Source organism: Bubalus bubalis, chromosome 11 (genome assembly GCF_019923935.1).
Source record: "Bubalus bubalis isolate 160015118507 breed Murrah chromosome 11, NDDB_SH_1, whole genome shotgun sequence".
NCBI classification, from domain to species: Eukaryota; Metazoa; Chordata; class Mammalia; order Artiodactyla; family Bovidae; genus Bubalus; species Bubalus bubalis.
In genome coordinates, this window is record NC_059167.1 from 92758191 (window position 1) to 92775596 (window position 17406).

At 39.9% G+C, this 17406-nt stretch overlaps 1 protein-coding gene across 3 annotated transcripts in view; it reads left to right on the top strand.

Annotated features, from left to right (window-relative positions):
- Positions 1-17406, top strand: part of DMGDH (dimethylglycine dehydrogenase) — an 86204-nt gene that overhangs the window by 66910 nt on the left and 1888 nt on the right. For all 3 annotated transcript variants that reach the window (XM_006053962.4, XM_006053963.4, XM_025296363.3), the window contains one exon: positions 12139-12273. In XM_006053962.4, coding sequence (XP_006054024.4) covers positions 12139-12273 — 135 coding nt within the window. The remainder of the gene's footprint in view (positions 1-12138; positions 12274-17406) is intronic.

The window sequence follows — 17406 nt, forward strand, 5'->3', positions numbered from 1 at the left end:
TTCTTGATCTTTTGATATAACCTTCTTGAGAACAGGCTCTGGTAATACAAAATACGTTTTCAGCATTCTATCCCCAACACCTATCAGGGCTGGCATGTAGCAGATGAAGATAATGCCAGAGAAGTATTGGGGCCTCATCATGCAGGGTCTCATCTGCCAGGCTAGGGAGTCTGGAGTGTATCCTGGAGACACTGAGAAGACTTTAAAGGATTTTGTGCAAGGAATGACATTCTAGTGATGGAAAACAGATTAAGAGGGATTTACCCTGATAAGTGGGAGATCATTTTCCCAAATTGAAGCAATCCAATGGAGAGATGTTGAGGGCTTCAACGAAGGCAGTGGCCACAGGATGGAGAAGAAAGAGGTATGAATGATGATAAGAAGGTAGGATGGAGACCACATGAAGGACTGTTTGTGAAGGGAGTGGAAAATAGGATCTAGGATCCTGTTAATGAACTTGGAAACACAGGTGGGGTGTGATTGAGAGGTTGGAAGGACTTGTGAGATGTGGGGGGGCTATGGGACAGCCAAGTGGAGAGTCTCAGTGGCAGCTGAGCACATGAGTTTGGAGACTGCTCTGAAAGTATGGATTTGGATCATTCATATGTAGGTGGCAATTAAAGCCAGGGGAGTTCTGGGATCCCCTCTATAGCACCCTGTACTTACCTCTACTATGATATTTTCACACCCAATAATCCTGGCTGCCTCCTCAGCAGGACTCTGAGCTCCTGAGGACAGAGGCCGAGAACCCTCAGGGCTGGGGCTGGGGCCACCGTCTGTACAGTCTTAGGAAGTGTTTGACGCGTTTGAACCACGGCTCTGCCACCAACTGGTTCTAAAATAAACCAGTTGCCTAATCTAAAAGTGCTTCAGGTTTATCATCTCTAAAACGAAGAAAACATCCACCTTTTAAATTTGTTGTAAATATTAGATGAGCCAAAGAACATTTGTACCTCAATAAATGTTAGGCTTCTTCCAATCTTGTTGAATGGAATCTAATCAAATCTTTTATGGAAAACCAACTTTAGATAAAACCCTTTCAGTTTTTGAAGACCCCAGCTTTATTTCTTTGTATTTTCTTTAAAAATCATTTACTTTGCGTTTAGGTTTGAGTGCTCTACTTAAAACACCAAATGGGCAATTGTTCTTCACTATCATCTAGAGAGATGAAAGGTGTCATGAAACCTTGGTATTCTAATTGTTGCTAATGCAGTTAAGCATGAAAGTACCTCTGCGTCACTGCGGAGTACAGCACTTTGCTGTACTCCTGAGACTAACACACCGTCGTCAATCAACTATGCTCCAATTTTTTAAAAAGTACATCTGACAAAGCCACAAGCTCAGTTCCCTGTTCTCCTGTGAATCAAAAGACTCAAAGACTGAAAAGTACGATTTTCTTTGATGTTGAATCTATTAAAAGTCATTAAACACACACAATGAATGCTATTTTCATTTTGAAACATCTAGTTTGGATCAGATGCTAATTAACCTAATTATTGGCCTGGCTCATGAGTCATATTTTAATTATTTTCTCCAGGTTTTGATGTATCCACACTTTTCTTCTGGTTAATAGATTCCCTTTTCTAGTTGTGTCAGACTTTATCGAGAAGGAATGCTTAATTGATTAGCAGTTTGGGTTAGAAAAATGCTAGATGAATTTTTTGTTTTAAATATGCCAAGAGTAAAGAATAAAAAACTATATGAATATGAGAATATTCATTTCCAGCCAATAATAACAGACTGGAATTGCTACACTCATAGTTTAATATTTTGCTAATAAAGAGATAGGAAAATTGTGGTTATTATAAACTTACATGGACTGTTATAAAATTCTGCCAAGAGGAAAAGGAATCAAGAATGTGAAGCCTGGTTTTGACGTTTAGTGTTAACTCACTTTGTCACTTTGGGCAATAACCTTAACTTTGGGTCTCAATTTTCTTATATAAAAAATGACCTTGGACTAAGTTTTCTGCCTGCTTAAATCCTGTATGGTTCTAATTGTGTGACAATGAAATGAATGATGGTATAATTTGTTTTGATGGGGTGGTGGGCTGGTCAGATCCATTCCCTCAATGGAACAAACCCAGTATGTGACTTTATCAGTTTAACTGTTAAGACAAACATAGACGCACATGGTATTTGACAAATGACCAGAGAAAGCTAGTTCATTATAAGGACCATAGGTTAGTCATAATTAACTAACCTCTTCCAATAACACAAGAGAAGAATCTACACATGGGCATCACCAGATGGTCAACACCGAAATCAGATTGATTATATTCTTTGCAGCAAAGATGGAGAAGCTCTATACAGTCAGCAAAAATAAGACTGGGAGTTGACTGTGGCTCAGATCATGAACACCTTATTGTCAAATTCAGATTTAAATTGAAGAAAGTAGGGAAAACCATAGACCATTCAGGTATGACCTAAATCAAATCCCTTATGATTATACAGTGGAAGTGAGAAATAGATTTAAGGGACTAGATCTGATAGATAGAGTGCCTGATGAACTATGGGTGGAGGTTCGTGACATTGTACAGGAGACAGGGATCAAGATCAGCCCCAAGAAAAAGAAATGCAAAAAAGCAAAATGGCTGTCTAAGAGGCCTTACAAATAGCTGTGAAAAGAAGAGAAGTGAAAAGCAAAGGAGAAAAAGAAAGACATAAGCATCTGAATGCAGAGTTCCAAAGAATAGCAAGGAGAGATAAGAAAGCCTTCCTCAGTGATCACTGCAAAGAAATAGAGAAAAACCATAGAATGGGAAAGACTAGAGATCTCTTCAAGAACATTAGAGATACCAACAGAACATTTCATGCAAAGATGGGCTCGATAAAGGACAGAAATGGTAGGGACCTAACAGAAGCAGAAGATATTATGAAGAGGTGACAAGAATACACAGAAGAACTGTCCAAAAAAGATCTTTAAGACTCAGATAATTACGATGGTGTGATCATTCACCTAGAGCCAGACATCCTGGAATGTGAAGTCAAGTGGGCCTTAGGAAGCATCACTACGAATAAAGCTAGTGGAGGTAATGGAATTTCAGTTGAGCTATTTCAAATCCTGAAGGATGATGCTGTGAAAGTGCTGCACTCAATATGCCAGCAAATTTGGAAAACTCAACAGTGGTCACAGGACTGGAAAAGGTCAGTTTCATTCCAATCCCTAGGAAAGGCAAAGCCAAAGAATGCTCAAACTATTGCACAATTGCACTCATCTCACACGCTAGTAAAGTAATGCTCAAAATTCTCCAAGCCAGGCTTCAACAGTACGAGAACCATGAACTTCCAGATGTTCAAGATGGTTTTAGAAAAGGCAGAAGAATCAGAGATCAAATTGCCACATCCGTTGAATCATCAAAAAAGCAAGAGAATTCTAGAAAAACATCATCTATTTCTGCTTTATTGACTATGCCAAAGCCTTTGACTGTGTGGATCACAACAAACTGTGGAAAATTCTTCAACAGGTGGGAATTCCAGACCACCTGACCTGCCTCTTGAGAAATCTGTATGCAGATCAGGAAGCAACAATTAGAACTGGACATGGAACAACAGACTGGTTCCATATTGGAAAAGGAGTACATCAAGTACATATTGTCACCCTGTTTATTTAACTTCTATGCAGAGTACATCATGAGAAACGCTGGGCTGGAAGAAGCACAAGCAAGAATCAAGATTGCCGGGAGAAATGTCAATAACCTCAGATATGCAGATGACACCACCCTTATGGCAGGAAATGAAGAAGAACTAAAGAGCCTCTTAATGAAAGTGAAAGAGGAGACTGAAAAAGTTGGCTTAAAGCTCAACATTCAAAAAACTAAGATCATGGTACCTGGTCCCATCACTTCATGGCAAATAGATGGGGAAACAGTGGAAGACTTTATTTTTCTGGGCTCCAAAATCACTGCAGATGGTGACTGCAGCCATGAAATTAAAAGATGCTTGCTCCTTGGAAGAAAAATTATGACCAACTTAGCATATTAAAAAGCTGAGACATTACTTTGTCAACAAAGGTCTGTCTAGTCAAGGCTATGGTTTCTCCAGTAGTCACGAATAAATGTGAGAGTTGGACTATAAAGAAAGCTGAGTGCTGAAGAACTGATGCTTTTGAACTGTGGTTTGGAGAAGACTCTTGAGAATCCCTTGGACTGCAAGGAGATTCAACCAGTCCATCCTGAAGGAAATCAGTCCTGAATATTCATTGGAAGGACTGATGTTGAAGTTGAAACTCCAATACTTTGGTCACCTGATGTGAAGAACTAACTCATTTGAAAAGACCCTGATTCTGGGAAAGATTGAAGGCAGGAGGGGAAGGCGACAACCGAGGATAAGATGGTTTGATGGCATCACCGACTCAATGGACATGAGTTAACTCCGGGAGTTGGTGATGGACGGGGAAGCCTGGTGCGCTGCAGTCCGTGGGGTTGCAAAGAGTGGGACATGACTGAGCAACTGAACTGAACTGAACTAGTTTAGTCATGGCCACGTGCTTTCCAAAGGGAGTCCCATGAGAACTGTTTTTAGTGCGTGATTCCTGGCCTCATTTTAAATAGGAATTTTCCAGGAATGTGTTAAGGGGCAGTGGTGGAAGTCTGTTACCGTGGTCTCCGTCTCTGCTCTGTGACTGGCGGTAGCCGTGCTGAGCGGGCTCTCTGCCACTCTCCCCACGCCTCTAGACGCTGGGGTGTGACCCTCACCAGTGCTATACCTGGTTTCCAAATGGACTTTCCTGAAACCCAGGGTGTTACACTAACTCTCTTATGCTTTGGGAAACTTTTAAAAGGATCTTGGCCAAAAGTTCAATCACAGCAATGACTGCTTTGAATTTTCTGATGGGTTTTGACTCCAAATATATGAAACAGAAAAGATTTTTAAAGTTTCTTTCCCAGTCTGTAGGAGCCCACCACCCTGACTTCATCTCAGAACATTCCTTCCACTGCTCTTTTCAAGTTCACTTAGCTACATGTGTGAAAACCCTCCACTGTTCTGAGAATCCCAACCCTAAATATACTGGTTTAATTGATTTCATTTCCATGTGCGTTTTGGTAATGTGTGTGTTTTTTAATAAAGCTAAAAAGATAATTAATTACATTTCACTTAAAATCCACTTAATGTTTTCATCTGTGTGGATGCTATATTTAGGATATATCACAGGTGACTGCGTTAATGACTCTTATTGCTTTTTAAAAATTAATAGATTAACAATATAAGCCAAAACTATTTTAAGGTATAATTTCAGTGCCCCAGAAATGTTTCTCAAAGACTTTAACAGCTATTTATATAGTTAATTTGGTAGTGACTCATTAAGAAATACAGTTCTGTTCCCAGGTCATCCTGAAGATACCAATTTTAATCCCAGCACTTACCTTCAGACACATTTTCCTTTCTCATTTGTAATGAATATCTATATAATAAAGCCTATAAACTTGGGAGGAAAGGCAAGTAAAATGAGACTGGACTGCTATCACCCCACTTTAAATCTTCCCAAGTCAGGGCCAAGGTTAGCTTCAGTTCAGTCGCTCAGTCATGTCCAACTCTTCATGACCCCATGGACTGCAGCACACCAGGCTTCCCTGTCCTTCACCAACTCCCCGAGTTAACTCAAACTCATGTCTATTGAGTCAGTGATGCCATCCAACCTTTTCATCCTCTGTCATCCCCTTCTCCTCCTGCCTTCAACCTTTCCCAGCATCAGGATCTTTTCCAATGAGTCAGTTCTTCACATCAAGTGGGCAAAGTATTGGAGTTTCAACTTCAACATCAGTCCTTCCAATGAATATTCAGAACTGATTTCCTTCAGGATTGACTGGTTTGATCTCCTTGCAGCCCAAGGGACTCTCAAGAGTCTTCTCCAACACCACAGTTCAAAAGCATCAGTTCATTGGCGCTCAGCTTTCTTTATGGTCCAACTCTCAAATCCATATATGACTACTGGAAAAACCATAGCTTTGACTAGACAAATCTTTGTTGGCAAAGTAATGTCTCTGCTTTTTAGTATGCTGTCTAGATTGGTCATAGCTTTCCTTCCAGAGAGCAAGCATCATTTAATTTCATGGCTGCAGTCACCATCTGCAGTGATTTTGGAGCCCAAAAAAATAAAGTCTGCCATTGTTTCCATTGTTTCCCCGTCTATTTGCCATGAAGTGATGGGACTGGATGCCATGATCTTAGTTTTCCGAATGTTGAGTTTTAAGCCAACTTTTTCACTCTCCTCTTTCACTTTCATTAAGAGGCTCTTTAGTTCTTCACTTTTTGCCATAAGGGTGGTGTCATCTGCGTATCTGAGGTTATTGGAATTTCTCCTGGAAATCTTGATTCCAGCTTGTGCTGCATCCAGTCTGCCATTTCAGATGATGTACTCTGCATATAAGTTAAATAAGCAGGGTGACAATATGCATCCTTGACGTATTCCTTTCTCAATTTGAAACCAGTTGTTTGTTCCCTGTCTGGTTCTAACAGTTGCTTTTTGACCCACATACAGATTTCTCAGGAGACAGGTAAGGTGGTCTGGTATTCCCATCTCTTGAAGAGTTTTCCACAGATTGTTTTGATCCACACAGTCAAAGGCTTTGATGTAGTCAATAAAGCAGACGTAGATGTTTTTCTGGAACTCTCTTGCTTTTTCTATGATCCAATGGATGTTGGCAATTTGATCTCTGGTTCCTCTGCCTTTTCTAAAACCAGCTTGAACATCTGGAATTTCACAGTTCACGTATTGCTGAAGCCTGGCTTGGAGAATTTTGAGCATTACTTTACTAGCATGTGAGATGAGTGCAATTGTGCAGTAGTTTGAACATTCTTTGACATTGCCCTTCTTTGGGACTGGAATGAAAACTGACCTTTTCCAGTCCTGTGGCCACTGCTGAGTTTTCCAAATTTACTGGCATATTGAGTGCAGCATTTTCACAGCATCATCTTTGAGGATTTGAAATAGCTCCACTGGAATTCCATCACATCCACTAGCTTTGTTCATAGTGATGCTTCTTAAGTCCCAATTGACTTAACATTCCAGGATGTCTGGCTCTAGGTGAGTGATCACACCATTGGGTTATCTGTGTCATGAAGATCTTTTTTGGACAGTTCTTCTGTGTATTCTTGCCACCTCTTCTTAATATCTTCTACTTCTGTTAGGTCCATACCATTTCTGTCCTTTATCGAGCCCATCTTTGCATGAAATGTTCTGTTGGTATCTCTAATGTTCTTGAAGAGATCTCTAGTCTTTGCCATTCTATTGTTTTCCTCTATTTCTTTGCATTGATCACTGAGGAAGGCTTTCTTATCTCTCCTTGCTATGGCTTCCCTGATAGCTCAGTTGGTCAAGAATCCACTTGCAATGCAAGAGACCCCAGTTTGATTCCTGGGTTAGTAAGATCCCCTGGAGAAAGGATAGGCTACCCACTCCAGTATTCTTATGCTTACCTTCTGGCTCGTCTGGTAAAGAATCTGCCTGCAATGTGGGAGACCCGAGTTCGATCCCTGGGTTGGGAAGATCCCCTGGAGAAGGGAAAGGCTACCCAGTCCACTATTCTGGCCTGGAGAATTTGGTGGACTGTATAGTTGATGGGGTCACAAAAAGTTGGACATGACTGAGCATCTTTCACTTTCATACGTTAGCTTAGGAAGCAACAGTTGTCTCACAGGACAAGTGTTATCTCTTATCTGTGTTATTTAAGTATGTGTTCCTTACATTTTTATTGTTTGAGTATTAGTTTTCATTCATCTGAGGACGATATTGCTGACAAGATCATTTCTTAATTAAGGGATATATAGGCATAGAGGTTAAGTTTCATTAATATTAACTTCCAGGACATTTTCAAATTCTTTCATATAGTATAAAAATGTTACTGTGTAGTGAATATCATTCAAAATAGGTTCAGGGTACCTAAAAATAATATTTTTAATTAGTTGATTTATTTTGGATTGAAATATAATTCATTTACAATGTTGTGCTAGTTTCAAGTATTCAGCAAAATGATTCAGTTATACATATTTTTTTCAGATCTTTTCTCATATAGGTTAATACAGAATATTGAGTAGAATTTCCTGTGCTATACAATAGGTCCTTGTTGGTTATCTATTTTATATGTAGTTATATATATATATATGTTATTCCCAAGTTCCTAATTTATCCCTCCACCTTTCCCCTTTGGCAACCATACATTTGTTTTCTATGTCTGTGAGTCTTTTTCTTTTTTTTTTTTTAATTTTATTTTATTTTTAAACTTTACATAATTGTATTAGTTTTGCCAAACATCAAAATGAATCCGCCACAGGTATACATGTGTTCCCCATCCTGAACCCTCCTCCCTCCTCCCTCCCCATACCATCCCTCTGGGTCGTCCCAGTGCACCAGCCCCAAGCATCCAGTATCATGCATCGAACCTGGACTGGCAACTCATTTCATACATGATATTTTACATGTGAATCTTTTTCTGTTTTGTAAATAAGTTCATTTGTATCATTTTTTTAAAATTCAACATATATGTGATATCATATATTTTTCTTTCTAAATAATTTAAAAGAAACATTCTTTAGCTATGCAGGCCAATGATAGACTCTAGGCACAATCATTTAAAAAATTCATATGGATAAAATCTAAAGCTGAGTCTCATGAAAGACCCTTAACTTTGCTAGGCCTTCTCTTCATAAGTTGGGCATAAAATCATCGGTCTTATAGAAACTTTGCGGGGATTAAATGAGCTCATGATTGTAAAGCCCTAGGCATAGAGTCTGGCACATAGCAAATGCCTAATAAATTATAAATATTAATATTATCTATTATGAATTTGTTACTTTAATTTTTCCTTTTAAAGGAAGTTTTCTGGGGTTCCCCACTTCCCTGTTTCTTGTGATTAATGGATCCCTTACATTCCTGCTTGTGTTGTTTGGTCGCTAAGTTGTATCCAACTCTTTGCGACCCCATGGACTGTAGCCTACCAGGCTCAGACTCTGTCCATGGGATTTCCTAGACAGGAATACTGGAGTGGGTTGCCACTTCCTTCTCCTGCTTAGACTTAGTTTAAATTGTGAATTTGGTGGAGTTGGGCTCCCCTTCCAGCACACCTTATTCCCCCACCTGCCAGGACCCCTTAAAGTCCCTCTTCTTGGAAATTGTGGTCACGGCAAGGTTTCACCACAGCTCCACTGAAGATGTGTCAGATACCGGCTTAAATAGCTCAGTGAAGGCAGCTCAAAGTAGATGAAAAGAACAGAGCTGGGACTCCTGAGATCTTGGTTCAGTGTCTTTGTCTAGGTTAACTCAAACTTCTTTTAGACCCCAAATCCACCTCTATGAATGTTGGGAAGATCGACTTATAAGTGCAAGGGCTTTGGGAGAAGGTTATTCAGACGGTAGCTATCAGAAAGCCCCATCTTTCAAACCCTTTACAAAACTGTAGCTGACAGAAGGGTGCCCCAGCCCCGCTCTCTTACCCCAGAAAGAGCTAATTATACTCCTTTTTGAGCTCCCACTGTAATACCTCTATCATAGCATCTGTCTGTGGGCCTTAGACATGCATTAGACATTTTTTTTTTGTTTTAAAATTTCAAAACACTGTGATTTTAACACTCATAGAACAAGCAGAAGTAACACTGAATCACATTTCAAATTGGTATAACTTATTTGTACATGTCATATTTTACCATGTTTCCAGTAATCTCAAACTATTATTTTTTCTGCTGATATGTTAAAACACTAAGCAGATGAAATAATTTCAGCACTGAGCATGTTGTAATGTGGAGGGAAAGAGGTCATATCTCCTGCGGGACCTCCCAGAGGCTGCAAGATCCTGTGGTTTTAGCTCTGAATACCCTGTATCTAGTATCTGATACACAGCAGGGGCATGACAACAGTTGAGTAAACAGTTGAAAGAAAATTCTTCAATAGGGACTCAGGAGAACCTCAAAGCTTCAAGACCTAGGTGAATCTCCTAACAGCAAAGATTCAGATTCCATAACAGGAGGTGAGGACTCTATTCAGGGTTTCCCAGAGCTCCAAAATTACACTGTTTAGAGCATGGCCACTCAGCACTGTATGCTTTTCCATACAAGAATGTGTGCAACTTCATTTCATTGCAATCATTCACTTCCTATATAGACAGTAACTCTAAAAACACTCCTTGTTATCATATATCCATGATAGCAAGTCTTCTTTTTAAAAAGATAACAAAAATTAAAAAAAAAAAAACCTGTTGTAGAATTCTTTCTGTATTTAGACAAGCATTCTAACTATAATGAACTTGGTTTGTTTTGACTTGTGTTATCCTGAATTTATCCTACATAGAATTCAGATGAACACACTCTTCCTGTGTTTGTTGCTTTGTTTAACCCCAGTTGTCCCAACTTAGATAACATGGATTCTAGTCTTCTTTGAATTTTTATCTGGCTTCATAATAAAGCCTGTAGCTGGTCCTCACTATCTGCATTACAGTGGAGGGGAAAGAATTGGACTTTGGTTTTATAATTCTTTTAATCTTGGCCAGTGGAAGCTTTCTTTAGCTTCCTGTATAGTCAGCAATTTAAAGTTGCAATATCCGTAGAAATGATACTGCATTGTAGGGCTTGTCCTAAGAAGTTGAGTCAGTAAAGGAGTGAGTTGGAGAGGCTCTCAGGCAGAGGGGGTGTGAGGACTGCCCCTGCTGCTTCACTGAGAGGTGAAGTGAAAGTGAAAATTGCTCAGTTGTGTCCAACTCTTTGCAACCCCATGGACTATACAAGGCATGGAATTCTCCAGACCAGAATACTGGTAGCCTTTCCCTTCTCCAGGGGATCTTCCCAACCCAGGGATCGAACCAGGTCTCCCACACTGCAGGTGGATTCTTTACCAGCTGAGGCACAAAGGAAACTGAGAGGTGAAGGGGCTTATTACACCCAATCCTAAATGTGTGCAGAAAGAGCTGCATAAATCCCAAATGTTGGTAGCAAAGGACTTGTTTGGCATGAAAGAGCATTTCCTTTCTTCTTTGACCAGTAAAGAAATCAAAATTATTGCTTCCTTCCTATTCTTTCAGAGAGTAGTTAGTCTAGGAGAACTTTGTCTTCCACACTATAAATCTAAGTCATCAGAGATGTGACTTGAGTATCACACAGTCTTTTCCCCCTTAAGATAAGAGATGGACACATACATGTTGAAGACTTACCCCAGTGCCTCACCTGGGTCAGCCATCTCCCTCTGCACTCTCAGTGCTCTTAGCCTCTGACTAGTTTCTCACGTCTGTCCCGTGTCCTTGGCATTCTCGTTGCATAGAGCTGTGTCTCCTTTACTAGCTAAGTATCTCTGCTGAGGAGTCATGGCTCACCTGTTTGTACGGTTGGTTACTAATAAATATGAAACTCCTGAAGTTTGCATGATTCCTACTTTTCTTAATGCATAAGAGTGGACTCAAGGTCATCCCTATAACATTGTCACTCTCACTCGCTTGCACTGCATTGGGAAGAGCCCTGAGTGTGCCCAGGGGACTGCACTAGGCATGAGACTGTCATCTGTCATGTGTTGTGGGAAAGGAGGTGGGGGGAGGTTGAAAAGCGCAGCTTTAGAGAATAAGCTCTTTAATCAGAATGTCTGTATCTGACTAATTTTGTAGCCCACCCAGGGCTCAGTGTGATGCCTCTCACAGCTCAATATGTTTCCTGCGTGAACTGACAATGCAACCCAGTGGGTTAATACATTCCAGGAACCCTTATTCTGAAGAAGGGGGAAAAAAGTAGACATTTTGGAGTTGCTTTAGCATCATATTTCCAAAAACTGTATTTCCTTCTTAGGAAAGGCTTATTTCGGGTAGAAATTGAGCCACACCTTGCCCACTGCCCACCAGTCCCACTGTCCAGAATCATCAGGCGCAAGGGTACCTTTCATAACCCACCATCACAATATCAGGCCTCGTGTGTTCCTGCCTGGGTAGTTCTGGTACAATTATCAGAAGTTATTACCCTTAAGTCTCACCCATTCTGAAGCAATACATGGCCGATGCTGTCAACTGAGGACTAAGAAATATTTGTCTAGACGTTTGATCCAATCTGTATTTTTATTTAATGTGTAATTGGTGAGAAAATAGCAAAGACAAATTTAAATGCTTGCATCTCTAACCTTGTCACAGTGTCTGAGCATTCATTCATCATCATTATCTTGGATTCCTACAGCCAGCAGACTTCATAGGAAAGCAGGCACTGAAACAGATTAAAGCCAAGGGGCTGAAACGGAGGCTGGTCTGCCTCACCTTGGCAACGGACGTTGTTGATCCGGAGGGAAATGAAAGCATCTGGTATGATGGCAAGGTGAGTGCTGAAGCCCCATAGTGAGGGGCCGCCACAGTTCTTCTGCAGCAGAAACTCCTTGTCTGTGTTTCTGTTTACAGTCTTTTTGCTAGGTATTTATCTATTGTTGAGATGACACTCTTTTGGATTCAGAACTGACAGTCAAGAGACAGAGATTACTTAACTGAAAGGAAAATGTGAAATGTTGCCCATTTTGGAAAACATCATGTTCTATATGTTTTAATGAAAGACAATAAACGGCAAGACTTGAATACACTGGTCAGTGAGGAAGGTACGATTTAGAAGGTTAGGAGATAAAATGACCTATTGATTCGCCACATCCATATCAATGAATACAAGAGTAACATTTTATAAAGAACTTGGTGTTCTGACTTAGCTTCTCTGGGACCTTTCAGAAGGAGGCAATTCTGACCTCAGCATATTAACAGAAAAAAAATTCAAATGAAAATTTTTATGACAAGGGAGGGTAGAACCTTAGGAAGTAAAGTGGAAATCTTTCAGTTCTTCAGGAGGAGTTAGATCACCTTCTTCTCCCTTTGGGATGCTACATTTCATTCTCTCGCTTGTTAAAGCTAGAGTTAGATAACTTATCAACAGAACTTCACTTCCTCCCTCTTTTTATGACTAGTTATAAAACCCACTTTGGCTCAGCATTTTGCTGTGTTTTACCTGGTATTGCCAGACAGTGTAAAGAATCTGCCTGCAATGTAGAAGATGGGGTTTGATCCTGGGGTCAGGAAGATCCCCGGAGAAGGAAATAGGAAGCCAGTCCAGTATTCTTGTCTGGGAAATCCCATGGACGGAGGAGCCTGATGGGCTACAGTCTGTGGGGTCGCAATGAGTTGGACACGTCTTAGTGACTTAACAACAAACAACAACAACAAAACAACAACCAGACAGGGGTTATCAGGCAGGGACAATGTGGCAACCAAAGGGCCTTTAAGACTCATCTAATAGCTGTTCTGTATTGAGCAGGGTCTGCTTGGCCAACACTCACAGATTCAGAGCTTCTGTGCTAAAGTGTTTCCTCATGCATTGCAGCCTACTTAATATTTGTTTCCATTTTCCCATCAGTTCAGTGACCAAAAGCACTGGTAGTGGGGAGAGCCAGTGGGATCAAATCTTAGCTTTCAGTTTACTAAAGAAATGGCACCTGGGCTAAGGGGTCACTTTGACATGGAGCTAACTTGTACAGATTTCCTACTTGTGCTGGATATTTTTCATGTCATCCCATTTACTTTTATAACTACCCTCTCAGATACGTATGATGGTTCCCATTTAAAGATGAGGCTTTGGGATTCAGAGAGATTAGACAACTTGCTTGAGGCCACACACTATAACATGTGGCTGGCAGAGTTGATTTCTGACCCAGGTACAGTTGGACTTAAAATTGCTTATCCTCTCTTCTAAGCCATGTTGAATTCCCTCATTTTCTCCCTTCTCTGTCTCTTATGGCCCCTGTATTCTCCTAAGCACTTCATTGTATACCCACAGTTCTTGCACATCTCAGTAACAGATGGATGTCATAGTTGATACTATGAAACCAGTAGATCTTTTCTCAGATCTGAAGCTTTTTCTCAAATGCCTCAGCTTTAACTGTGTTGAGTTTGCTCTTCTGTTTGTACCATACTTACTCTTAACTCACAGCCTTCACTTACTCTTTCTGTTCCAGATCCCTGGTTCAGTCCTCTTTTCTTAATATGTTCTTTTTCTGGTTTCAGATTTGCCCATGATTTCCACTTAAAATCCCTCTACCATCAGCTAACTGCATGAGCCTCTCTGTGTCTCCGTGTTCTTATCTGTAAAGTGAAGCCACTTAGTGTGATAATGTCTAAAGTTCTTTCTGCCTCTAATTAATTTTTCCCTTGTCACTATATTTCATCCCCCACCTCATCTTTGAATTTGTTCTACATTTTTCACTCTATTCTCATTCAATTTTCTTGGTCTTCTGATATGGTCCACACCCATCCTTCTTCTGGCTCTTTTACTTGGCCATGGAATGAAGGACAGATTATGTTGTAATATTCTGTATGCAATCCCACCACTGACCACGATCCACTGACAGATTTCTGCTGCTGCTGCTAAGTCACTTCAGTCGTGTCCGACTCTGTGCGACCCCATAGATGGCAGCCCACCAGGATGCCCCGTCCCTGGGATTCTCCAGGCAAGAATGCTGGAGTGGGTTGCCATTTCCTTCTCCCATCTTAAATGTGACCATACCCAAGTTAAAAAAACTGGAATCCTGTACCTTAAACTTATACAATATTATATGTCAATGATAGCACAACAAATCTGAGGAAAAAAAGAAAAACCCTGGAAACCCAAGTTCTATTTTTAAATTTTATTTCCTTTGCCTTCTCTGTGCACTGAATTATCTTGTTATATTTTTCATCTTTTCATTACATGCCATATGTTTATAGAGCTGCCAATCCAATTGTAATTTTAGTTATTAATAATATTTCTCAGGGACTCCCCTGGTGGTGGAAATCTTGGGCAAATCTGAAACTAGGGACTTTCCTGGTGGTTAAGACATTGCCTCCCAAGGCAAGGGTTGTGGGTTCGATCCCTGGTCAGAGAGCTAAGATCCCATGTGCTACATGGCCAAAAAAGCAAGACATAAAACAGAAGCAATATTGTAGCAAATTCAAAAAAGGCTTTGCAAAACTATTTTTTAAATACTTCTCTTAAATTTCCTGATATCAGCGTGTCTGCTCTTTGATGCTTAAATCAATTTATCATGGGGGTGACCCTCTTTGACCTACTTTATACTCTAGAATGATATGAAAACTTTTTTTGATTTTTATTTCCTGACTTTATCTGGACTTATACTACCTTTGGTATTTGATATTATATTCTTGCAGGTAGATATTTGCAATGCTAACAATAGGATTAATTTCTAGCATTGCAAATATAATTAATTTGTTTGTTCAACAAATCTGAATGTCTACTAAGTGATAGCAATATTCTAGGTACTAAGGATGCAGCAGTGAACAAATCAGACAATCACTGCCCCCATGGAGCTTATATTCTAGGGAGGGGAGAGACAAACAATGAACATTAAATAAAATAAATAGCATGTCAGAGGATGACGAGTACTTTGGGGAAATGTTAAGTCTCGTTGGGAGATGGCAGTGCTGGAGGAATGGATTATGATTTTAAGTAAGGTTTCATTTTTAAAAATCAAGGCATACGAGTATGCATGCTGCTGCTGCTAAGTCGCTTCAGTCGTGTCTGACTCTGTGCGACCCCATAGACAGCAGCCCACCAGGCTCCTCTGTCCCTGGGATTCTTCAGGCAAGAACACTGGAGTGGGTTGCCATTGCCTTCTCCAATGCATGCATGCATGCTAAGTCACTTCAGTAGTGTCTGACTCTGTGTGACCCTATAGACAGCAGCCCACCAGGCTCCTCCGTCCACAGGATTCTCTAGGTAAGAATACTGGAGTGGGTTGCCATTTCCTTCTCCAAGAGTATGCATGAGAAAGGTTTTAATTAGTTAAAAAAAAAAAAAAAACAGCTTTGTTGGGAAGTAAGTTTTGAAGAAAAACTTTTTGATAAGGAAGTTGGGAGAGTTTAGAAAGTCTTCTTTTTCATTATTAATAAACCAAAACACACAGGGATAGCCAAATAAATATATCATCCAATTTAAATTATGTTCCCTCTTTCAAAGACTATTTACCATGTTCTCTTCTCTATGTCTGTTACAGGCATCTTAAAGTCTATTAAGAAAAGAATGAAACAAGGCTAAAAATAAATGAAGCTTGTTTAGGTTGGTAAAAAGAAGACCGACATTTGAGTTCACAAAGAATATGAGACTCTGTTAGGCAGAGGGTGAAGACAAGTTGTTCTCATGATTCACTGAGCAAAACGAAGCAGTGAATTTAATTGAATTTGGAAAATGTTAAAGTAGAATGATATAAAATGTATGCTAGGGAAAACCTTTCCCTGGAGACATAGTAATAAGATCAAAGGAAAGATCAGAGTTCTAAAATACTCTGAGCTACCAATTCCTGGATTAAAGAGAAATTAAGGGAGAAATAAAAGTAATCAAACAGAAGGTGACACATTCAATAAATATTTTAAGAATAGCATTCACAAAATAAACATGCTATTTAAGTTACCAATGCAGAAATAACTGCCAGATGAATTACTGCTGGATTTTAAGAGATCGGGAGACCTGAGGAAATAGGGCACACAATCTCTGAAGAGGGATTGTGGGGTTTTGATCCAGTGAGTTAGGGAATTTGACCAAGAGATTCGCTTAGGATTCTTCCTGTTTTCTTAAGATGCCCAAGAAAATCAGGTTAACTTTTCCAGAGTTCCAAACGCAGACCTCTGTTTGAGAGATTTGGAAGTGAAACCAAGTTATCAGTATCTTTCAAAAAGCAGTGGTTAGAACTCCCAACTACCTTGACCCAAATCCCAGCTTTATATCATGGAACTCTGATCTAGAATAGAAAAACCATTTTGAAACATGTGTGTTATTTCAGAAATACCTTAGCAGCTAATAATCTACCAGAGAGAAGCTTTTACTAATGAATGCATTCACTTTATAAATCACCATAATAAGTTCAGAAATTATATGGAGAGCTTCTGATTTGGGGTTTCAATGAGATAATTAAAAACTGGGGTTGCAGAGATAGGAGCCTGTATTTAATGTCATGAATCTGTAAGCATCTAAAAGACTAGAAATGCTGTGACATGACTGTTGCCTGTTGTGGGCCCTTTGCTGAGGCAGCTAAAACATCACCAGGCTGCTTCCTGCTCATGGATGTTTTCAAGCACCAGCTATACACAACCACTGTGCTAGGCAGTGAGGCTGTAAGGATTAGTGCGACATCATGTAGCCAGGAGAAGCCGTTTTGAGCTGGGCTATATATCATATTTTGCTTTTGTTGTCTTACTTTTAAGATATGTGGCATTTAAATCTGTATTGTAATTTTTTGGCATTTGACTCTTTTTCTTGCATCTAGAGCTAAAGAAGATAAAGTTAACATTTATTTAAGTGCCTAGCAGTTATCAGGAATTGTTAAATGCTCTCTCTATATTCATATGGGCTTCCCTGGTGGCTCGGCTGGTAAAGAATCCACCTGCAATGCAGGAGACCTGGGTTCGATCCCTGGGTTGGGAAGAT